Source organism: Phodopus roborovskii, unplaced genomic scaffold (genome assembly GCF_943737965.1).
Source record: "Phodopus roborovskii unplaced genomic scaffold, PHOROB, whole genome shotgun sequence".
Classification (NCBI taxonomy): domain Eukaryota; kingdom Metazoa; phylum Chordata; class Mammalia; order Rodentia; family Cricetidae; genus Phodopus; species Phodopus roborovskii.
This window is the reverse complement of record NW_026126549.1, coordinates 13,670,068-13,694,921: the sequence shown is the minus strand read 5'-3', so window position 1 is coordinate 13,694,921 and position 24,854 is coordinate 13,670,068. Positions and strand designations below refer to the sequence as shown.

Genomic DNA, 24,854 nt, shown 5'->3' with positions numbered 1-24,854 from the left:
AACAATAAAACATTTGAAGATAACAAGATGAGCTAAAGAAAAAGAAATCCATGACACATGACTGAAACACAAACACTATCCTTTGTTTGTTTTGACTCTCTAGCTCAGTCTAGCCTCGAACTTGCAATGATCCATTTATTCCAGCTTTCCCAAGTACTGTGATTACAGGCACGATGGCATGCCCAACCTCTTCTAACTCTTAAACTGGTCATTGATAATATTCTCTTCTTTACCTAAAATGACCAAGATAACTGTTCCCTGATTTATGGTGGTTTTATAAGACAATTTGTAAGTTTCATTTAGCTATTCAATATAAGAACTTGACATTTCCTATCAATTAAAGCATTTAAGGAATGACAGTATTAACTATATACATTTAGAAGTATTTCTTCCTATTAAAAAGATCCCTAACATGTTTATATACTCAAATAATTTATTACTAATATTTCACAAGTAATATTTTATTACTTTAATCACAAAATCATAATTTCTGTACAGGAATGTATAAGTGAACATTAATCAATGCATTTGCTAATTTGCTTCATAATGAGGGTAAACATACTACAGAACATAAAAGACAAGATTGTAAAATTTCTGGCCTTGCGGTGCACTTTTTAGTGCAATTATTTAAGACACAATAGTGTTCAATTCAGCAAAATATTGCAGAATGTCATGCCACAGTCCACTTAATTCAAAGAGGGTCAGGACATGCAGCTTGTAATAAAATGTCAGAGCATATGTTTTTATATATAAAAAAACCACATGTAATTCATAAAATATATAGTGGTTTATTTAGATGGTTTCTAGATGATCTCACAGAGGAATCCAATGTCTCCTTATAACATTATTGCTAGGCAATGGCTTTGGCTTCAGGTAGGAATGCCTCCCAGTACTTTATCAGCTGTGGGCGATAATAAAAAGATATTTTCATTACGTTTTTGTCATTTGAATGCATATATCCTTTTTAAAAAGTATATACATAAACAGCTAACTCTAATTTAGTCTTTTAAAACTTATACATATAACTGTATGAACTTATGGGGATCACCTTCTTTTTCTTACTTGTTTGGGAAACGGTCTCACAGTTAACTCAGACTGGCCTTAAGTTTCAGGTTTTCATGCCTGAGCCACCCCAGTGCTGGAATTATACGTGGAGGACCACATCTTGCCTGTGTGTGGGTTTTGCTTTGTTTTCAATGACTTTTTCAGATAGGTTCTCCCTACTGTGTAGAACTGTCTGGCCTTGACTTTGTGAGTACTAGGCAGGCTGAGGCAGAAGGACATCAATTTGCAGGCTACCCTGAGGTATATACAGAGACTATCTCCAAACCAGAATGTACAACTCCATGAGTAGGTGTGTGGTATGAATGCATGTGTACCACATGTACACATCACATGTGTTCTGGGAGGCCAGAGGTGTTAGATCCACTGGAACTGGATGTGACTGCTATGTAGGTGCTGGGAATTGAAACTGGGTTCCCTCTAAGAACAGGAAGTATTCTTTAACTGCTTATATACCTCTCCAGCCACTCTGTGACCTTTTAGGGCCTAGTTTTGGGAATAGTGTACCTCTGTGTATTATTCAGTACAGGCAAATAGATCTAAGACAGTTTCCAATTACTTTAGCATTTGCCCCCCCCCCTTTTTTTTCCAGCTTTTCTCAGTATACTTGTAATTTTTCCTCTAGGTTAAAAGCCTATTAATCATCTTTAAAATAACTCTAAGAGAAACCTTAGAAACTATAAGGAAAAGGAGCTTACCTGTTGCTGTGTTTGTACTAATGACTCCAAGTACTTGATGATAACAGATTTAAAATCTTTCACTCTTTCTTTCTGTTAAAGTACAATACATTAAAAAGGACATTAGTAGAAAATTAAACTTAATTTTACCACAGAGCTGTAGCAAAATTAAGGAAAGTACAGAATTAAGATACATGCCTCAAATCTTCCCACTTCTTTTCGAATTGTTTTAGAGATCTGCTCAAAATCTCTCTCTCCTTGTTGTACTTTCGCCTCCCACTAATGAAAACAAACAGAGGGAAAATGCTTATTTTTGCCTGGAAACAATATTGTACTGTCATGATTACTCATTTAATTTAGCCAAAATACCTAAAAGAACCAAGAAAGCTCAATATTAGAAAACCCAATCTAACATAATTCAGTGGTTGAGGACAGCTTGATGGGTAAAGCACTGCTGGGTAAGCATGGAAATCAGAATGAGATCTCTAGCACCCACATAGATGCTGGGTGGGCATGGCAGCTTGCCTATAGTCCTAACACCCTGCACGCAGAGACTGAAAAACCTTGGGGAAAGTTGGCTAGCTAGGCAAACCAAATCACCAAGTTCTGGTTCAAGTGAAATAGTGTGACTCAATACATAAGGTGGAGAATGATGGAGTAAGACACCTGAACATGATACTCTGGCTTCCACATGCATGTACACACATATATGTCCATGCACATACACATATGTCCACACACATTACATATGCATACATGCATCACACACACACACACACACACACACACACACACACACACACGTGCATTTTACTTCCTCGTGGTAGAAACACATGTTAGCTTAAGTTCCATTAATAGTTCACTGCTACATTTAAGATTAGGATAATCCAATATTTAATGAACTATAATTTACTGCCAGACATGGTAGCTCTTGCCTATAATTCTAACACTGAGAAAGAGGACTGTGAATTCTAGGCCGGCCTAATGTTAAACTCCATCTAACATGGTTAGATACCATCTCAAAACTAACAATGAAAGAACTACCTTACGAATGCCCATTATACATATCTGGAGGGATTTTGAGTATAAAGTTCACTATCAAATAAATTTAAAGTCCTACAGTTCAATTTCTATACATTTCAAATATACCAACAATACTAATTCCAATAATACATGTTTATCACAATTCATATGGTCATGGAAATACTTTGGCATATGACAAACACTTCAAAAAAGTTTTTGTAATGATAAAATGACTAGATTTTTTTAAAGTGGAACTATTTATTGTCTACTGAAGACTCATCAATAATCATTAAATTCAATATGGTAACAACAAAATGTGACTAGTGACCAATGAAATAGCTAAAATAAAAATTTAAGCAATGAAATGGTATTTTCCACTATGTAACCAAAACACTGGCCCATACTCTGCAAAGAGCAGGTGTACTTATTTGTAGTAATATAAAGGTTGTCCTACCTCTTCAATTTCCTTATTGAAGCATGGCAAAAAAAGTGTATAAATTATAATAAACTTATACAAATTTATTAAAATACCATATATAATACATATATATGGGGTATAATATTGCCCAGAGAACTAAATGTGGGTAAGTATACCTTTAAAACCATTTTAGACACAAAATGAGTAACCATCTGAAGCCTAAACTATTTGAAAAGAAACGTACAAAGGTTAACCTTAGATTGCTTCCTTGCATGCTTCCTCACTCATTTCACAGTTATGAGAGGTAACAGAGGGCCCTGGAGACTGGGATGATGATAAAAATGTTAAAGGCTTCTAACTAACTCACACAACTCATAAAAATTTATGGAGAAATAGCTAAGTGCTGAATGATTCAGAAAAAAATATGAAAAATTATGCATATATGAATGACATGAAAAATCTGAGTAGAGAAAGCATTCTTAATTACCTCTCTTATTTCATTTTTAGCTTGTTGAATTTTATCTGGTTTGTTTGCCACCATCATTTTTGCCTCAGTTTCACGTTTTTTGAGCAAAGTGATTTGAGCATCTTCCCATTTCTGCCAGCATTTCATCCGATGATCAAACACACCCTGTAAGTCAATGGCATAAGGCTATTAAGCAACAGTGTAAAAATACTTTCATTACAATGTAAGTATATACTAAAATCTATAAAGAAAATGAAAATATGCATGCCAATAGCAATTTCACTAGCTTTTAGGATTTTAAATGTGGCTTGCAATAAGATGTAAAAGAGTTGTATGGCCTAAAAAAGATATATTTAATGAAAAAAACCTGATATACATTAGAAGTTCTTCTATTGAACAATACACAGAAAAGATTTAAATATTGAAAAACCAGAAACTGAAAACATAAAATGGGCCAGGCCAGCCCTACCCCTGTAATCCCAGTACCATGAAACAGAGGGAGAAGGACTGTGGCTAAGTTTGTGACCAGCTTGGTTTATATGGTGAGTTCTAAACAAGCCAGGTCTACACAGTGAGACATAGTCTCTCTCTCTCTCTCTCTCTCTCTCTCTCTCTCTCTCTCTCACACACACACACACACACACACACACACACACACACACACACACACACACGAGAGGAGGGGAGATCTCCAGTAACAGGAAGTGAAGTACAAATGTCATAGATGACTAATAGAAAAAAAAGCAAACAATACATAGCAAAGGTAAGGCCTAATAAAACGGGGAAGATGTAAGTCCTGCACATGGTGAAAAGGGACAAAGAATACAACCAGAAGGCAGAACTAAATGAAGAAACTGACAGAGGCTCTACCACAACAAGTCAACCAAATCCACACCTATTTTCAAGGGGTAGTCAGAGTAAGGCAAGTGAATGAAGAAGTGAGTGAGAGCAACTAGGGTGTGAACAAAAAGAAATGGGACAAGATGGGGCAGGATGGGAAAACCCACTATGAATTCTTTTTCTAGCTTGACACTGGATGTTAACATAATTATAAATATTTACTAACTCAGCAAATGAGCCAAATATTAACAAACTAGATGAATCAAAAGGCACTATACCAGAGATATTTTAATTTTAAAGCATATTTTAATCAAGACGCAACAAATAGTTGGGTATTGTGGTTCATGCCTGTAATGCCAATAACTGGTAAGAATCATGAATTCAAGGCTACCTTAGCCTTGATCCTACCTCAGAAAAACAAAACAACAGAACATCAGGGACTGGGCCCTAAAGAAGCACAAATCTTACTCAGTTCAAGCCTGATAAGCCTGACTTTGTATCTAGGAAGTGCCTCTTTTGTACAGTACAATTTGTTTATTTGTTTTTTTTTTTTTTTTTTTTTTTTTTTGAGACACAGTTTCTCTGTTTTGCTCTTGCTGTCCTGAAACTCACTCTGTAGACCAGGCTAGCCTTGAATTCACAAAGATCCACTTTCCTCTGCCTACTGAGTGCTGGGATTAAAGGCATGTGCCTCCACTGCCTGGAAAAATCAATAAGTCTTAAAAATATAAAAAAGAAACACAAAGAAGGGAAGAAGTAAGGTAGCAATCTGACTGTAAACAGAAAAGCCATCATTAGGCAGACAAAAGGAACATATGGTAGTTGAATAAAATAATTCTACTTTTTTTGTCAAAACACCTTATAAAATTAAGCTTGAATTGCTTGAATATGCCATGGCTTTTAGTTCCAGCACTATTTAAGCAGATGTAATGACACACACTTGTAATCACAACAGGAGGCAGGAAGCTTTCAACCATGGTTATATGGTTTCTAGGCAAGCCTGATATGTCTCAAACCCCAAAAATAAATAAATGACATATCTATGAATGTTTATCTGGAGAGTGCTCTAAAACGGACTGAGTGTAAGATGCAGGCCAAGAACAGTATGCTCCTCTTTGAGAAAGAGAGAAGAGAGGGACCTGGGGGATGTACTGACAAAAGGACAAAACAAGTAGGGATTGGAATAAAAATTAGTGTCATGTACATGTGTAGCTAGTCTTGGCTTCGGAGAGGGCAATGTGCCCTTTTGGTTATCTGAATAGTGCTGTGTGTCTAACTCTTGCCTGTCACTGGTTTTTATGACTCTGATCTCTTACCCTCCCTCAGGCAGCTGACCTGATCAACATTTTAGTAGAAGCTGACCTGAAGAGCTTTTCTGTCTTCACAAAACCTAACCACAGATCTGTGACTCTCTTAGTCTACCTTCAGCACTTCTCAGCAGTCCTTTGATACATTAAATGGAAAAGAGTTTTTGTATGAATAAAAAATTTTTTCATATAAATTTAGGTACTCCTGGATTAAACAAAGTTAAGTAACTCTTCCCATGCTCTGCTGATTGTGGCACATCTTTTGATGCCAGTATTCTCTAGAACATTTTGGAAAACATGGATGTAACTAATTTCAAAAAATGTAAAAACCTAACAAGATTTCAGGCACGGGAAGAAAGCTTTTTCCCTAGGGGTCACTACAGGCAGGCCTACCCTGGGAAGCTCTTCTCAGCATATTCTCAAAGACACTGTTAGCTTCCATCTTTGATCCACAGGTGTCTTTTCTTAAGCATTTTTATTTTGTTGCTAAAGATGTAACATTAACTTCTGTACATGTGATATGTGTGTAGGAGCATCTGTGGAGGCCAGAAGAGGGAAGGCATCTGATCCCTGAAGCTGGGTGTGAGACAGGCAGCTGTGAACCATCCAGTATAGGTGCTGCTAGGCATTGAACTCTGTTCCCCTGGAAGTGCTCTTAACTGAGAACCATCTCTCCAGCCCCCCTTTTGGGGGATTTGTTTGTTTTAAATAACAGCTCTTACATCTCTTTAAAGATAGTCAACACATGATGAGACAGAAATAGGAATCACCATCTGGTGGTGCATGCTTGTAATCTGAGTACACAGGAGGTCAAGTCAGAAGAATCCTGAGTTCAAGGCCAGCCTTGGCTATATAATACTCTCACAAACAACAATAGAATAATACCAGGTCTTGAAAACCAGGCCAAGATGAGGTTAAAAATAAAAGCTGCTAGGCTGGAGAGATGGCTTAGCAGTTAAGAGCACTAGCTGATCTTCCAGAGGACCCAGGTTCAATTCCTAGCACACATATGGCATCTATAGTTCCAGGAGAGCTGACAACTTCATATTAATGCACATAAAATAAAGTTAAAAATATATTTTAAAAAACGATAAAAGTAAAAACTGCCTAATACAATAAAGAATGCACTAAAACTGTAACAGCTCTAAACAAAAGAAAAAACTCACTGGAAGCATAAGAGGTTATATAGGTGTATATAAATTCGGTAATTTTTGTCAACACTAACAAAGCACTGTTTGGAAGTGTTGAATCCTCAAAAGCTAGCTCACAAAACATCAATAGATAGGCAGTGTGCCAAGAAAGGAGAGGAAGGTGGACTCATTAGCTCTATCAATGTTTGAAGTCAAGGTAAAGCAGAGGGTAAATAGCTGGATCTTCCTCATTACAACTTTCACCCATAACAGTAACTTAATGACACTGTGACATCACAAAATATCTTCTGAAAAATGCTGACAGACTGATAGCTAGTTTGAGAGTATGAATACTGAAGGCATTTGCAGAACACCAATTTGTAACTAGATTCCTTCTGCAACTATTCAGAAATAGGTTTCTTTAAAATCTAGTATTATATAATATAACCTGTGGTCTTAGTGTCATTTCATCTACAAATATGTGACTACACATTTGAGTGTACAGTCAGAAAATCCGTTTATTATCCAAATTCATGCTAAAGACCTCCTGAACCATTGAACCATTAAGGTAACCATCGTTCCTATTTCTCCTCCCCCCTCCCTACCTGCAGACCATGCTGGTCTTGAACTCATAGGGATTGGCCAGCCTCTGATTAAAGGCATCACCACAGCTTGGCTTTTATCCTGTTTTATTTCTTACTGTTTAGCAAGCTTTACTAACAAGAACAGAACCGATAGGCAACTTCAGTTACTGCTAGGATGAGCAAATAAATGTATGTAGTTACAATTTTTAATATGAATATGAAAATAAATGCATACTGTTTTTACTTCTTTTTTGGCAGTCCTTAGACTTCTTATATTTTTAGTTCTGAGCCTAGCCTTTAATGGCTGAACCATCTCTCCAGCACCCACCCTCCTCTTTTCCTTCAAAATTATTGGTGTTTTGCTTACATGTATGTCTATGTGAGGGTATCAGAAACTTTGGAACTGGAGTTACAGGCAGGTGTGAGCTGCCACGTGGATGCTGGGAATTGAACTCAGGTCTTCTGGAAGAGCAGCCAGTATTCAAAAACTGAGCCATCTCTCCAGCTGTCCGTCCTTAAGACTTCCAGTTTTGGCTTTGTTTGTTTGTTTTATGAGACAGAGTCTCTCTGTGGCTTTGGAGGCTGTCTTGGAACTAGCTCTTGTAGACCAGGCTGGTCACAAACTCACAGAGATCCGCCTGACTCTGCCTCCCGAGTACATGCGCCACCACCGCCTGGCCAGTTCATAGACTTCTTAAAAACTGTTTTATTGTACTATACATGTCATAAGAGAAGAAAATGCTATTTACAAGTACTCACCTAAGTTATTTCTTATGTAGTAGTGCAGTAGGATTTGATCACTTAAATCTGTATGTAGGAGGAAACCATGGCGGGGTGCCTGATTTTTTCCTACCCCCATGGGTATGAGTATGTATGTATGTGTTTTGCTATATAATCCAGATTGGCCTAGAATTTGCTATGTAAACCAGGCTGGCCCTGAACATATGATCCTCCTGCATCTGCTACCCAGGTGGTAGTATTACAGACCATTCTTATTGTGTCTAGTCTAAAATTCTAAAGCAAATGGTTTAAGCGAAAAGAATGTTAAGAAAGCTTGTAAAACAGGGCTTACTTTTACTGCAGCAATGAGCCGAATGTAATCACTAAGAAGTTCTGAGAACATGTAAAAGTCCGCAAAAGCTTGTTCTTGATGTAACTGGTCTATCTTCTCCTCAACCTCTGCAAGCTGAGACAAAGCTCTAGACAGGGCAGTGTGGTCCTCAGAGTTACCTAGCATGGCAGCACTCTTAGCGAAGGCAGCTGTGTTGGCTGAAAGCTCTGAAATTTAACAAAACAAAAACAAACAAACAAAAAAACAACAAAAATCACTTAGTATTTGTTAGTAAAATTTTAATAGTATACTCATTCTCTCTACTTTTATTTATTAGAATTTAGTAATACCTTAAATTAATATGAGACAGTTAATAGGAGAAGCTCCTTTGCTGTATGGAATCATGGCTGCAGAGCCCTAACTCAGCATGAACAAGGGCCTGTGTTTACATCCAATCCCAGCACAGCTCCACAGACCTCCAAAGAGATCACAGCTCATGTTTTCAGATGGTGAACTGTGTCTAAATAATTCAACAGCCTTCCTTCCCTTTTTTACCCCAAAGTGTTCATTTAATCTCTTTTGCAGTCTATTAAAGACCTAAGTATGTTTCTAATATAAGAAGCATGAAGATAAAAATTAAAGGGGCTGGAGAGATGGTTCCATGGTTAGAGTCTATACTGCTGTTCTGGAGAGCCCAAGCTGTAAACCCACACACGGGTACACACATGTACATATAATTAAGTATAATACTTTTTAAAAGATCACAATTAATTTATAATATACTCTTTGGCATTTAAACATTTGTCATTGAAAATAACATCTCAATTTTTCATGAAAATATTATCTACCCATAAAGAAAAACTAGATAAACTTGTAAATACACAATTTATATCAAATTAAGTCATTTTTGTTTGTTTGTGTAATGATGCTAAGAATTAGATTCTTTGAATCTTTTTTTTTTTTTTTTTTTTTAAGACAAGAGCTGGCCTGGAACTCATTATTTAGTCCAGGCTGGCCTCAAACACTTAATTTCTCCAATCAGAATTTTTAGGTTATTTTTAATATAGCCAGTTCAAGTACTTCAAACGAAGAAAACTTAGGTGTTTAAAGGCTACTAACAATGACTAAGAATTATACTTTATGAAAAATGTGTCATTACTCTATCATATGGGTGCTGGAGAAATGGCTCCGAAGTTAAGAGCACTGGCTGCTCTTCCAGAGGACCCAGGTTCAATTCCCAGCACCCACATGGCAGCTCAAAACTGTCTATAACTGCAGTTCCAGGAGATCTGGCACCCTCACACAAGCAAACATGTAGGCAAAACACCAATGCACATAAAATAAAAATAAATTTTATTACTGTTACCTTAATGAAATCTATTAAACATCACATAGTATCTTAGAAAACCATTACGAAGAGTCTTGAACACTAAAATTACCCCACCTCCAAAGTTAAAGCAAAACAAAAAACAAAAATCCAACCCAAAACCTTGTGAATTAAAAAAAAAAATTACAACTCAAAATTTCCAGCAACTTTTTATTCCTCCCAAACCTAGTTTTAAATAACATGGTTTGGACTTTGTAATATTTTTCTGTCTCTCTAGCCCAAGCTGGCCCTTCGCTTCACATATAGAGGCTGACCCTGAATCCCTGACTGCCGGGTTTATGTGGTGCTGGAGCTCAAACATGGGGCCTTCTGTTTGTTCACCAACAACTACCAAGTAGGGGACATATCCAGCCCCTAAATACTTGGAAACATAAGCAAAAAATGTGTTCAGAGTTTTTCAAGAAATAGAGGCATAATACAAATACCTTCAAGAAAAGCTATAGATATTAATTTTTAATCCCCCATGGTTCAGAGAATTGAAATCAGGGTCTAATGTATGCTAGACAAGCACTCTACCACTGAGTTAAAACTGAGCCTTATATACAAATTTTAAAATCTCAAATTATAATCAGTTACTTATCTGTTAAATTATAAATGTATCAAGAGTTGACCAGATGAGTAATAATTCTAAGGTTGAAATGAAAAGTTTTATAAGCTTTTGGTTTTTCTAATTTTAAACTAGAAATTAGCTCAAAGTATAGCAGAAAGTTTTGACTATATTGAAACAGTATTCTCCTTCTGTCTTGTGACAGTTTCACTATGTACTCTGGGCTAGTTTCAAATGCACGGCAGCTCTGCTTCAGCCTCTTAGTGCATCACACACAACCCAAACTATTCTCTACAACTACTGCCTTATCGCCCCATGGCCACTGCAGAGGGTCCACCCTAACAAGGCAAACAAACCTTTCCTATGACAGACCAAGGCTTCAACACTGGCATGAAGTTTTCGAAGTTGCTGGTCAAGATTTTCAAATTGTTGCTGCTTTTCTTCAAACCACTAAGGAAAAAAAAAAAAAAATGAGAAATGGAGCTAATTTAGGAAAAAACGAACCATTGTAAATTAGGTTACCAATAGCAAGCTACCTTCCTTGGTTTAGAACAGCAAATTAGCCATATATAACCATGGTGGTCAACTGATGTAGCTGAGAACTGAACTCAATAAGCAAATTAATATCCTATTTTCTGCTTGTACAGCTTTAAAATGCAATTGTTGGGCTCATTAATTCATTTCATTATTCAAGTCGAAAAATCAGCTCTTACAGCATCCGATTCATTCATCTTGATTGTCATTTTGTTGACAGCGTCGGCAGCCTTGTTCACCATCCTCAATATTCCTGCTCCACTTAGAGCCTGTGTATTAACTGCTCTCGGCAGCTGGAATTGAATGACAAATAAGGGCAAACAAACCGGTTAAAAGCCTAGAGATTTAACTGGGCACAAAAGGGATCCCCCTCCTAAAATAAAGAAAAGAGAGGGAAGAAAAGAGAAAAGAGGCTGTATTTTCTTCATGCTCATACATTTCAACAGTGAGATCTAATTTCTCAAATGCACTACTTGTACATTCTCAAAGGAAAACTTAAAAAATAGACTTTCCATTTGCTTTTCTTCTGCACGTTTACATTTAGATAGAACAAACGTCAAAATACATTAAGAAATTGCTAAGCTTTACTACTGGCCACCTGTCTTTGAGCACAAACAAGCTGCTGGTGAGCAAAGACGCTCCTGAAGAAACCCCCCCCCCTCCCCGCTCCCATGCTCTGTTAGGGCTATGCTTGTGAGTTTCTAGAAAATTCTGAGACTCAGGTAACGCCTTTTTAAAAATCTGCAGCAGTAACAATCAGGGCAGCAACAGCAAAATTATTTATATTTATAATCATTTGATTAAATCCAGTTCAAACTTTTTAAGAAAGGAACTATCACTAACTGAAGGTGTTTGATAGTAATTTAGTTCAGCAGAATCCAAAGTCCCAACACACAGTCTTACTGTGTTCACTGAACTAATCATTTACTGAATAGCTACTCTTGTATTAGTTATGACAAAGGTGAGTGAGTCAATTTAAAGGAGAGATACCTCTGAGCTTTCCAAGAACTGCCTTAAGTCAGGATCCTGTAGCAAGGTCGGATGCTTTACTGTTCTCTGAAGATACCTATATATTTAAGAGTTGAATTGGATCCAATTTTAGTACAGTTTTAAACTGTTTCAACAAATGAATAAACATAACTAGGTAAAAAGTATCCTCAATCTATCTCTTACTAGTCTGCACTTACTATTTAGTTAGAATTTTATATAAATTGAATAGGGTACAGTGGTACACACCTTAATCCCAGCACTTAGGAGGCAGAGGCAAGCGGATCGCTGTGAGTTTGAGGCCAGACTAGTCTAACATAGCAAGTTCTAGACCAGCTAGGTCTATATGTGAGATCCAATCTCATTTTTTAAAAAAAATACTGTGTATTATGTATACGTCCAAGTGCCTACATGTGCCACATACATGCCTGGTGGCCATGCTGGACTCAGAGGCAGTTGTGATACACCATGTGAGTACTAGGAACAAACCCACATCCTCCACAAGTGCATCGAGTACTCTTAACCTTTGAGCTATCTCTCTAGCTCCTTTGCTCACCTTTTGAAAGTGGGGACAAAATAATTTATTTACTTCTCACTGTGACATTTGAGTTACAAAAGGATGTATATGAGCTTGTGTAACAATTTGCCTTTGGGAAAAGTTAATATGTTTCCAGCTACAATTTTAGAGAAGTTAACATGACTCTCTATGTCTACTTTCTTGTCATCAAGTGTAATTACTACTATCTCCAAATCAGGAAATTGCCTATCGATAATTCTGCTTGGTGGTAAATTTAAATAACAATCAGCTTTTGGTTCTTGGTTCTGATTTGATGAAGAGTAAATTTTCTTCATAGTTTCCTCTTTTTGGGGGAGACAAATTCTCATTAAGTAGTCCAGGCTGGTCTATTTGCTATCTTCCTGTGTTAGTTCCCAAGGGCTAGAGTTATAGGTATATACTATTATGCATAGCAATTTCTCTATTTTTTAAGGTTTTATTTAATAACTAACCCAATTTTAGTCATTCTCTTCCTAGAAAAGCCTATATTTGCTTGCCATCCATAGTACATTAGCAATCATGATTTCACAGAAATGAAAAAGGTTAACCAGTTGATTTTCACTTATCTAATCCAATTTTGTTACACATGTTTTGCTCCAGGCTAGATGATGACTCAGAAGTTAAAAGAGCACTGGCTGCTCTTCCAGAGGACCTGGGTTCAATTCCTAGCACCCACATGGCAGCTGACAACTGTCTGTGTCTCCAGTTATAGGAGATCCAACACTCTCTTCTGGCCTCTGTAGGTACCAGGTACACACAGAACTGCATGTAGGCAAAACATCCATATATAGTTAAAATAAAGTTTCCCTATATTATAGTAATGTTTCTATTTTATTTCAAAATCTTCAGGGCTTGCTGGCCAGGCACTCCAGGATCAGTGAGAGACCCTGTCTCAAAAAATTAAGGTAGAGTGTGGTTTAGGAAGATACCTGATATCTCAACCTCTAAACAGACACACACACACACACACACACACACACACACACACACACACACACACACACACACACACACACACACACAGAGTTATAAAACATGCTTAGAGTTGGGCCTGGAGAGATACCTCAGCAATTAAGAGCACTGGTTGCTTTTCCAAAGGAGCTGGGTCAATTCCTAGCACACACACTGTAGCTCACAACCACCTGGAACTCCAGCTCCAGAGTATCTAATACTCTCTTCTGACATCAGCTAGTACTACACACACACACACATATGATGTACAAACATACGTGCAGGCAAAACACCCGTATACATTACAAATAAAATTTAAATTAATTAGTTTAAAACATAAAATAAGAAGGCTTGGAGTTAAAGTTTTAAATGTTATTTTTATATAAGACTCTGACTCACAATTTTAACAACAAAATTATCTTAATACTATTGATAAAGTTATTCAATTTAGACTCACACTACATGAAGCAGTCTGTATAGATTGTTGATCTCAGTGCCGGAAAACAGTAGGTGCTCACGTACAATGACAAGACATGCAGCACTCAATCTCTACAAAGCATTCCAGCCAAGTGTGGCAGCAAGTGTAATTAATCTGCAGCATTTTGAAAGTGGCCAAATGGCCAGCCTGGCCTACATAGTGAGACCCTGCTTCAAAAAGAAAAGAAAGTGGCAAACATTCTATATTTTAAGCCTAAATAAAAATACCTACCACTACTTACACTCTAAAACAACTTTCCAAAGCACATTTCATAGTTTACAAGCCTCAAACAGTAATAAAAGGACTAATCTATAATTAGGAAAGTTTGAGACATATCATATATGTACTTTCTTCTTTTAAAAAAAAGTCATCTGGGGAGTAGGGAACACATGTGCAAATGTCAGAGGACAAGGACAACTTGCTGGAGTCAGTTTTATCCTTCTATCATGTGAATTCTGAAGACCAATCTCAGGTTGTCAGGCTTGGTGGCTATTAGCTTTACCTGCAGAGCCATCTCACCAGCCCACTATTCCTTTAAGAATCACTCAATAGTATTAAACTGACACTGCAATATAATACATAAGTCTTAGGAGACTTAATTGTTTTGTTTGTTTTTAGAATAGGGTCTCATTATATAGCTTCGGCTGATCTGTAATTCGATATGTAGTCTAGGCTATCCTTGAACTCAGAGATCCACCTGGCTTAGCTTCCGGAGGGCTGGGATTAAACACACTTGGCAAGATTTAACTTTTTTTACCTTGCTAAATTCTGTTACCAAAATTCAGTTGACAGTGGATTTCATTTTTATCCTGGCACATGAAAGTTTTCTGAGGAATTAATTTCAGGAAATAATATTTGAGAAAAATACATAAAACTTTTTTCTTAAGGGCTATAGGGAAGTAAATAAGTAAATAAAAGATAGTGCCTTTTACAATGTTAAAATTAAGAACAAGGTTTTAAACAATGAATATAAACACAGGAAAACTTAGGGAGAGCATAGTGAAACCCAAGTTCAAGGGAAAAGAAAAAATAAGATACAAACAGAAAAAGAATATGATACAAAAACAAACTGAAGAAAGAAAACCAGGCAATCTCACAAAAAGAAGTGAGTATAAAAGCCAACTGAAGTTGATGCTAGCTAGCACCACACTCCTAAGAGGTGGCCAGCAGCAACTCAGATCTGCTTTAAGCAGAATGAGTTGAAAAGAATCATTTGGGCTTTCCAGTTTCTACTTGCATGTGAAGACAAAACAAAGATGGCTACATAAAATCTTTAAGATGTATAGTTAAAATCCTTCATGGAATTTACAGTTGTTATCAGAAGACAGATGATGTGCTATAAACATAACAATCATATAAATCACATAATATATAATATGGGACAAAGTGGCAAGTCCTGTGAGAAAAGAATGGGGTCCCCCCACACATGGGCACCAAGTACTTAAGATGTGGTCATGTCAATTTAGAGAGGTTACAGTGAAGCCAGGTGTCAGAACAGGCTTTTCTTGAACATTTAAACTTGAAAGGATAATGAGATTTAGGTGGGTAAAAGTTAGAAATGCCTGAAATTCAAAACAAAAGGGTCATTGTTGCTCAGAGCAAAGTGGGTGACAAAGAGACATGGAAAATACAGGTAACACAATAATGAACAGTGCAGGTCAGGTAGGGATTTGCAATCATTGTGAAGAGCTTTGGTTTTGCTGACATTAGATTGTGCAATCTGCCATAGGGTGGTTTTGTTTGTTGTGAAACCAACCGTCTCATGTAGGCAGGCTGGCCTCAAATTCTGTACCTGAGAGTGACCTTGTACTCTTGATCTCTCTCTACCTCCCAGGTGCAGTGACTATAGGCTTTTGAAACTACATCCAGCCCAAGTTGTGTTTCTATACATGCAGTATTAAAAAAAAAAAAAAAAGGAAAAAAAGGAAAAGAAAGAATTGTGTCAAGGATGGAATCAGGGAGCCCATTAGGAGAATCTGTAGCTAATTGTCTCTGGACTGTAGCCACTAGACTTGAGTCCAGGCTTCAGAAACAAGCAACAGAACTTCCTGGTAAATCAGATCACCCTGGGCAGTGACTGACCTCCAAATTCCTTGATGTTGGAGAGTAGGATTAATCATCTTAACTGTTTGGGTCTTGAAAATGAAGTTTTTTTAGGTGCTTGAAATGAACACTGATCTTAACCAATTCATTTAAAGATAACTATACACTGAAGTTACTTCTTGACCAAGGTCACATAAATATTGCAGTACAGGGCAGATTTCAAATGCAAAGTCATTCTAAATCAAACCTCTTTGAATGTCTTTGTGTCTGTCTGGCTTAAGATATACTTGCTTGCCTTTTGCCCCCACCCCCAAACCCAATTTTTTCCATACAGCCTAGGCTGGCATCAAAGATGTAGCAATCCTCCTGCCTCACTCAGACTCCCAAGTAGAATTACAAATATGAATGCCCACCTATTATACTCTTAATGAAAGTATTCTCTGCTTACTTTCCTGAATATGACAGAAGGGATGTTTGGATACTTAACTACTTTCTCTTTCTAATTTTATAAAAAAAGTTTTGTTATTGTGATTTTAGTCAAGCATACAAGTGTATGACAAACACATGGAGATGAGAGGACCACTTTGTAGAACTGGTTCTCTCAGTCCACATTTATGTGGGTTCCAAAGGACTGAACTCGGATTGCAAGGCTTACATAGCAAGCACCTTTATCTGCTGAGCCATCTCACTGGTCCAGGCAAAACAGTTAAACTGAAATCACTTCCACTTCATCTATTCTATAAATCAATTAATTACACTTAAGGTAGCATTCAACAAGTCACATTTATCAGTAAAGAAAGTGACTGCATGTACAAAGGGGATGAATTAGGGCAAAGTATGACAACTCATGAAATGACATGATACCTACTTTGTATGCTAATTTAGGAATTAATTTTCAGATAGTCAAATGAGACTTTTAAGGGACTACTGAAATTAAAAGACACATGAAGCTACCTTAATGGACTATATGATACAGTCAAACTAGAAGGACACTAAAGCATCAAATTCCACGTTGGCACAACAAATCATAATGTCTAAGCCAGCATGCCAAACTTTTCAAACTTCCTCATAGGGTGTAGGGGCACACACCTTTGACACTAGTTAGCACTTGGGAAGTAGAGGCAGGCAGATCTCTGAGTTCAGGACTTGACCTGGTCTATAGAGTACTAAGATAGACAAAGCTACAGAGACTCTGAAAAAACAAAAAAAAACTAACTAAAAGAAAAATAAAAAACAAAAGAAAAACCCAACTTACTCATAGGAAAATCAGATTAAAATATCTCTCCAAGGGTGTGGTTATAATTTCAGAATTAAGAAAAGCAAGAAAGAGTATCACAGGCCTTTATTCTTTATTCTTCCTGTGACTTCTCTTACAATGCAATCAATTCCAGTACTTACTTAAACTTCTGATATAATTTAGATTGTTTTGAGTAACTAGATTCTCTCCGAAATAATCCCACTTTTCAGACTTTCAAATTTAAAATTAGTAAACTACATATTCTTTAGATATTAAATTTATTTATTTTTAAACTTTCAAAAGTATAATTTATACTGGGCAGTGGTAGTGCATGCCTTTAATCTCAGCAATCAGGAGGCAGATCTCTCTGAGTTCGAGGCCAGCCTGGTCTACAGAGTAAGATCCAGGACTACTTGAAAAGACCCTGTCTCAAAAAAAAAAAAAAAAAAAGAATTGTACTTATTTGTGCTTTATGTTTTGTCTGCCTGTATGTTTGTGCACTTTGTGCATGTAGTGCTCACAGAGGTCAAAAGAAGGCATCTGATCCCCTGGAACTGGAGTTAGAGTGATTATGAGATGCTGGAAATTGAATGGGGGTCCTATAGAAGAACAGTCAGTGCTCTTAGCTGCTGGGGTTCCTCCTGCTCTCTTCAGCTTAAAAAAAAAAAAAGTTTAACCTGACTTTATTAAGGAATTTTCTTAAATTGTGAAAAATTTATTACTGAAGCAAAGTTGTAAGAATTAATTTGTACCACAAGACACACACACACACACACACACACACACACACACACATTCCTAAAAGCCCATTCTATCTACCTTAGCTACTGATTTCAAGGCCGAAGGTAAAATGAGAAGCAGATAAAATTAACTATGCCATTAGAAACTGTAAAGCTTCAGTGACCAGGATCATGCATGGTTCACACCTTTAATCCTAGTATTTGGAAGGCAGAGACAGGCCAACCTGGTCTACACAGTGAGTTCCAGACAAGCCAAGAGTACACAGTCAGACCCTATCTCCAAAAAAGCAAACAAAAAGGCTTGTTGTACTATAGAGTTGACTTCTAATAGCCTCACTTTTATTTTCACATTTCAGCAAAATAAGGAAAAACTATGTGTTAAGAAACTGGAGTGGGAATGTTCTAGTGTGCCATTAAAATGGTAAGCTTTAGGCCAGGTGTGGCAGTACATGCCTTTGATCCTAGTAGTGTAGGAGGCAAAGACTGATCTCTATGCTCAAGGCTAACCAGGACTACACAGTGAGACCTTGTCTCAAAAAGGAAAGGAAAAAAGCAAGTCTTTAAATCTATAGGACATGTATAATTATATACTCTAAAGGAAAATATAGCATATTATAATTAGCCTTTAATTATATAATGAATAAGCAAGGAGCAACATCACTGTCACTAAAGTCAAAATCAAGTACACAAAACTGACAGCGCACATGCATGCAGTTTTCACTGTTTAACAGTGCTTACACCAAATAATTATTCAAACAAAAATTAACTTAGGGCTAGAGATGGCTCAGTAATTATAAAAAAGTTGTACTTTGAGAAGATTCAGAACCCACATGGTGGTTTACAACCACGTGTAGCTCCAGTCTCAGGAGATCCAATCCACTCTTCTGAACTCTACAGGTACCAAGTTTCCATGTAGTGCATAATTTACAATCAGGTAAAACACTCATATATGTATGTATGTATGTATGTATGTATGTATGTATAAATGCACATATGTGTGTATATATATATATATATCATTTAAAGATTTAATTTAGATAAACTATAACTAAATTATTAGGTAAGATAGGTAAATATGGCACAATTAAAATAGTAGATATGGTGTAACTTTCTAAGCATCTAAATAATTTATACCCACTGTATTTGGAAAGGGGCTGGGCTGAAGGTATGGTTCAAGGCCTCAGAAATGTTATATAAGCATTTCACCATAGAGGACCAGTTTCCTCCCTGTTTTGCTTTTGTGTTTTGAGACTAGGTCTTTTTACGTAGGCCAGGGCATGCCATGGCTAAAAGTCCTTCTGCCAGTTTATTGACTACCAGGGTTGCAGGAATGTACACCACACACTGCTTCTCCAGACATTTTACCAGAGGTTTCTGAAGCACAGTTTCCATGTTTTCCACTTACAACTATAGTCATTTTTGGGCTCTTGGTGACTATGATATGGTCCTAGCATTAATTAATTCATTGCTTTAATGTCCTGCTTATAACATGACCTTGAAATGTGTCATGCTATTAGACAGAAGCTGAGACTAATAAAGCATGGCAGCAGAGGTGTTGTGACTTGGAATTACCTCTCCAGCGCCGCTCTTCGTTTTTCTACAAACTCAGTGGACGATGAGTCTTCTTTACCTACTTTGACTTTGGTCATACCTGTGAAGAAGTTGGATGAAATTCATAAGAATTTTAGATTATTAGGAAACAGATCATCATAATATCTTCATAATCAAAATATACTTTTAACTTTATAGTAATGCCTTATGTTGGTAACTGGGATCTTATTTAAAGAGAAACCTACTTTGAAGAATGACATCTCATGATGTGTTAATACCACTAATGAATAAATATTTACAGCAGGAACATGTAAAAAAAAAAAGTATAACTTGAGCTGTATTTGTGGGTTTTGAACTCATACTGTAAATTTATATAAAAGCTTACATAAAAATTTCATTATTTGTGGTACTTCACACTTTAAAAACAGTAATGCTTTGATATTTCAAGACTATGTTCTCCCTAGACCTGGGCTTGAACCCAAGGCCTTATGAATGCTAGATAAGTAAATACTCTACCTTTGACCTAGATCCTCAGCTTCATTTCTGCCCCTCCCCCCATTTCTTTTTAAAACGATTTCATTATTTACTTCTGTGTATGGGTGTATTTTGTTATGTACACATGCATATAGGTAATGCAGAGGCCAGATGAGGACAGCAAATCCTCTGGAGTTGGAGTTACAGGCAGTTGTGAGACAGGCGCCTAATGTGAGTCCTGGGAAACAAACTCTATCTCTTTGCAAAACTAGCAAGCTCTTTGCTGAGCTTCTCCTTAGCCCCCATTACTATATTTCAACATATGAAAAGGAGTTTAAAAAGCTACAGTCAGTGAATGTCAGTAAAGGTCTTTATGAAATGATGAAACATAGTAAATTTAATTGATGAATTTGCTACATGCTTTCCCTACAAATTTAAAACATAAGTCTTAAAAGTAGAATATAGAATATTTGGGGTCATTGAGATGGCTCAGTGTATGAAGATGCTTGCTGCTAAATATGACTACCCTGAGTTCAATCCCAGGGATCCACATAAAAGGAGAGTACCAACTTCAATAAATTTTCTTGCCCTCCATATGCACATGGTAGCAAGAGTAACACCGCCCAACACACACAGTAAATGAAGTAGCAAAAAATTTATAGTGAAGATAACAAAGGCTTCTGCTTCTTTTGAAATTTTCTGAATTTTGAAAACTAAGCCCTTACTGCTGATCACAGTAATGATTTTTGTTTTATTTCAGGCACTTGGGAAGCAGAGGCAGGAGGACCTGTGGGTTTCAGGCAGGATCCCACTAAATCTGGCTGGAAACTCAATAAGCTAAGAAGAATTTAAATAGCTCTTATACGAGCAAAGCTAAACTGAACTTCTCTTTGAGTAATATATAGCTGAGCACCAAAATAGCACCTGGCTCTTAGAGAAAACATCATTTTAACATAAGTATCACTAGGAAAGGACTCAGTAAATTGGTATTCTAATGACCCTAGAAAGTTAGTTTGATCAACTGATCAATTTCAACCCAATATTCAACAATCAGATATTTATATTTTGAACTAAAACTACAAGCTACATGTTCTTCAAGGATACAGAAGATCATCACAACACATATAAACCTGTACCTTTAGACAGGAGCCCTGATTGGGGATGATTAAGGGATACATAAACCACAACAGCTAAAATTGAGTTAGGAACAGTAAAAAGTAATGTTCTGACTTACGCTTACCTACTATACTCTTTTCTGGAGCTGGAGGCACAATGTAACCAACATGTAAATATTTGCTTGCTAATTTGCTATGCAAACCAAGAAAGTCACTGAATCTTCTTTTGACTGAAAATTCACTCTTACTGAACATGGAAAGAGAAGTCTACAAATGAAGAACAGATATTTCACATTGTTAATATAAAGTGATCATTTACAAACTAATACTGCATATAATTGCAAGTGTAGTCTGCTCTAATTTTTGAATGATTGCAGTATGGCTTATAGATAATGGCAACAACAAAACTAAAATTTAGGGTCCAAGACATAGTTTTTAAAAAGTGACTTATGGTTAGAAAACACTTGCTTTATTTTATGTTTGATCTACAACACCCTCTCTACTGTACTATTGCTAATGATTTCCCCCTTTTCTGGTTTTGAGACAGGTCTTGATATAGATTAGCTTTGAACTCACAATGCATAGGCTATTGATTCTTCAATATTTACCCATGGCCCAGACATCCCAAAAGGCAGCTCCACACAAATCGGACTGAGATCAAACTCACCAAATTTTCCCTGCTGAAGTCCCATAAGGACAGCACTTTCCTCTACTGTTTACTGCTATTGCCAGGCGCTTGCAAAAGAGCCCGAAACCATCAATTAATAAATTTCACTATGTCCCTCCCCATCTTGTCTTTCTCTAACTACAAACTTTCTGTATCATATATATATTCATGATTCCTTATGCTCAAACATTATTGATTCTCCTACCTACATTCAGAAATAACTTATTTTGATTTACTTTCAAAACTGTTTCTTCAGTATCAAGTATCAATGCCCTCCCTGGTTGTAGCTGCTTGTGTTTCTCAAGCTGGCTTAGAGCTCACTATGAACTTCCTCCTGCTGCACCTGCCCCTACCCATCTCCTGAGTGTTGACATCACAGGTGTGCACCACTTCCCGCTTGTTCTGTACACTGGAGAGTGAACCCAGGGCTTCACGAATGGTATGCAGGCACTCTACCTAACTGACCTACACTCCAGTGTAAAGTTAAGATCACTATGACAGATGGGCTTTGTGTGTCAAGACTTAATCCTTTAGTAACTGCAGTGGTCTTTAACTGAAAGTCTGGACCTGTGCTTGGGATCTTCCCAATTCACATTGAGTTAAAGACAGAGCTGTGCTAACAAATCTAATAGTGCCATACTTTTGTTTGACCCTCTCTAACAGTTCTCCTGTATGCTAAGGATGAAATCAGAAGTCCTCAACATGGTTACGCTAAGTACATAAGATGATGACTCAGTCAGGAGTCACTTACAGACAGAACTCTGGAAAGCCCAATGCCTTGACTCCTCCTTCGAGTTCCTACTCACTCCCTCACACATGTCTCACCTTACAACTACTTTGGCCATGCCTAACCTTCAGGTCTACATTAGTTCACTGCCTGCAAACTCTCGTTCTTATGCTCACATCCTCTCTACCACACAGAGTGAGGGGGCCAACACTTTAATAAAGAAGCAAAAAGCTCACCTTTGTTGTTACTCTATATGCCATGTAAGCATTCATGCCATCACCTATAAAGAAAGAAGTCAAAGAATATCATTAAAATTCATGTGCTTGCACTAGAGGAGGTAAAAGTAGACTGCTTGCCTAGTGTATATAAGAACCTGGGTTTAATTCTTGGTACCACCAAAATAATTACAAATAAATTGATTGAATTAAATGCTTTAAAACACACAAAAAAGTTTAAAAGAAAAGCACCATAACCATATAGGATATAACAATCAAGCCAATCAAAAAGAAGAACAGAAAATAATAATGACTCACCAACTTTTTCTGGATCTGACACACCAATTTCTATATCAAAAATATCTCCATTTGCTTCTTCTTCAATCTATAAAAGTATATTTTGGTGTTAAAAAGTCCATTTCTCTTGAAAGTAACCAGCAGCTGTCTAATTGGATTCATGGCCCTGTCAACAGGAGGGAATTTATGCCTAGTACTGCAGTTCTGGTCGTCTATCTGTGTCTAGAGAGGGCCTGGGCCCTAAACAGATCATACTGCTATCATTTCTCTAAACCAATATAATTTCTAACTGTATTGTAAATACTTATCCTTATACCACAAATAGGTGTAGCTCTCACCCATCATCAAAGAAGCTTCTTTTTGCAAAAGATGGAGACTATTATAGAGATCCACACTAGTCAACATATAGAGGAGAGACTGCCGCATTCCCAGCCCAACTGATAGATTACAAAACTGTCATTAGAGCCCCTGCCCTATAATTTCCAATCCTGAATAACTAAAAAGAACTCATTATCTATACCAGCAGAAGCTTACATACTTGAAGAAATCATATGTAAAACAAATTTTAACAGAATGATTTCTCTAGTTATCTAATAAAAATAAATACATATTTTCCTCGACAACAATAAAGGTCCTGTAAAACTCAATTTTCAAAATTAACAAGCGAAAAAATTAACTTGATGGGACTACATAAAGGACCTTTTGAAAGCAATTTAAAAATAAATATTTTGGGGTCAGCAGTTAAGACAACTGACAGCTCCTCCAGAGGACCCGGGTTCAATTCCAAGCACTACATGGCAGCCTCACAACTGTCTTTAACTCCAGTTCCAGGTTACCTGACACCCTCATACAGACACACACAGAGGCAAAGCACCCATGCATATGAAATAACAATAAATATATTTAAAAAAATTATAAACAACAATAAAAAATTTCAGCCAGGTCATGGTAGTTGATGCCTTTGACCCCAGGACTTAGGAAGAGGGGGGCAGGTGAATCTCTGAGATAAAAGCCTCTTTTATATAGTGAGTTCCAAGACAGCCAGGCTACACAGAGAAACCCTGATTAAAACAAACAAACAAACAACAAAACAAACAAAACCCAAGAATTTCAAATATTTTTGTTACAGAAAGAGTTTTTAGAGAAGTCAGCCAGGAGTATAACTCAGTGTGCCTGCCTAGTGCAAGCAATGCCTGGATTCTATGCACAACACTAAACAAAAAGCAAAAATCAAAGGACAAGAAATCTCACAGTATTAAGTCTCCAAAATGTCAAGGCAATATTAGCAATATAAAGCTGTAACAAAAGCATGTTTCTCTAGCCATCTTCCTTTTCAGAGTCACTTTCTTATAGACACTGTGATTCAGAAAAATGTATTAACTGTTAAGTGGACAGTTCAATAAACTCTCACAAAATGAATTCACCTTTGTATCCAAAACCCAAATGAGAAATGCAAGCAACAAGTATATCCCCAAAGGCCCTCTTAAGAGCCTGCCTTCCAGTCACACCTTCTTTATCTGGCCAACATAGCTGACAGTCTGATACCTAATTTACATATACTGTTCACTAATTTTATCTGTTTTTAATGTTCATATCATGGAATCAGACATTGTGAGTACTCATTTATTTATATCTTACTACTTTTCATTTGTATTATTTTGGGGAAGCTATTCACCTTTGTATATAGTCAGTATTTAATTGTGATTACACTGGCTATAAATTTCTACTTGAGAATAATTTTTAAATACCATGATTTTTTAATTCTTCTCTAACTGTCCTGCTTCTTAATA

The 24,854-nt window shown here is 36.8% G+C and overlaps 1 protein-coding gene across 1 annotated transcript in view; it reads right to left on the bottom strand.

Moving 5' to 3' along the window:
- Positions 1–445: 445 nt before the first annotated feature.
- The window catches only part of Snx2 (sorting nexin 2), a 39,993-nt gene continuing 15,584 nt past the window's right edge, over positions 446–24,854 (bottom strand). The window contains exons 4-15 of the mRNA XM_051201180.1: positions 23,086–23,152; positions 22,789–22,832; positions 21,284–21,425; positions 19,591–19,669; positions 12,017–12,092; positions 11,206–11,319; positions 10,849–10,942; positions 8,580–8,785; positions 3,668–3,811; positions 1,934–2,018; positions 1,761–1,828; positions 446–901 (exon numbers count right to left, since the gene is read on the bottom strand). Coding sequence (XP_051057137.1) covers positions 1,827–1,828; positions 1,934–2,018; positions 3,668–3,811; positions 8,580–8,785; positions 10,849–10,942; positions 11,206–11,319; positions 12,017–12,092; positions 19,591–19,669; positions 21,284–21,425; positions 22,789–22,832; positions 23,086–23,152 — 1,053 coding nt within the window. The 3' untranslated portion in view covers positions 446–901; positions 1,761–1,826. The remainder of the gene's footprint in view (positions 902–1,760; positions 1,829–1,933; positions 2,019–3,667; positions 3,812–8,579; positions 8,786–10,848; positions 10,943–11,205; positions 11,320–12,016; positions 12,093–19,590; positions 19,670–21,283; positions 21,426–22,788; positions 22,833–23,085; positions 23,153–24,854) is intronic.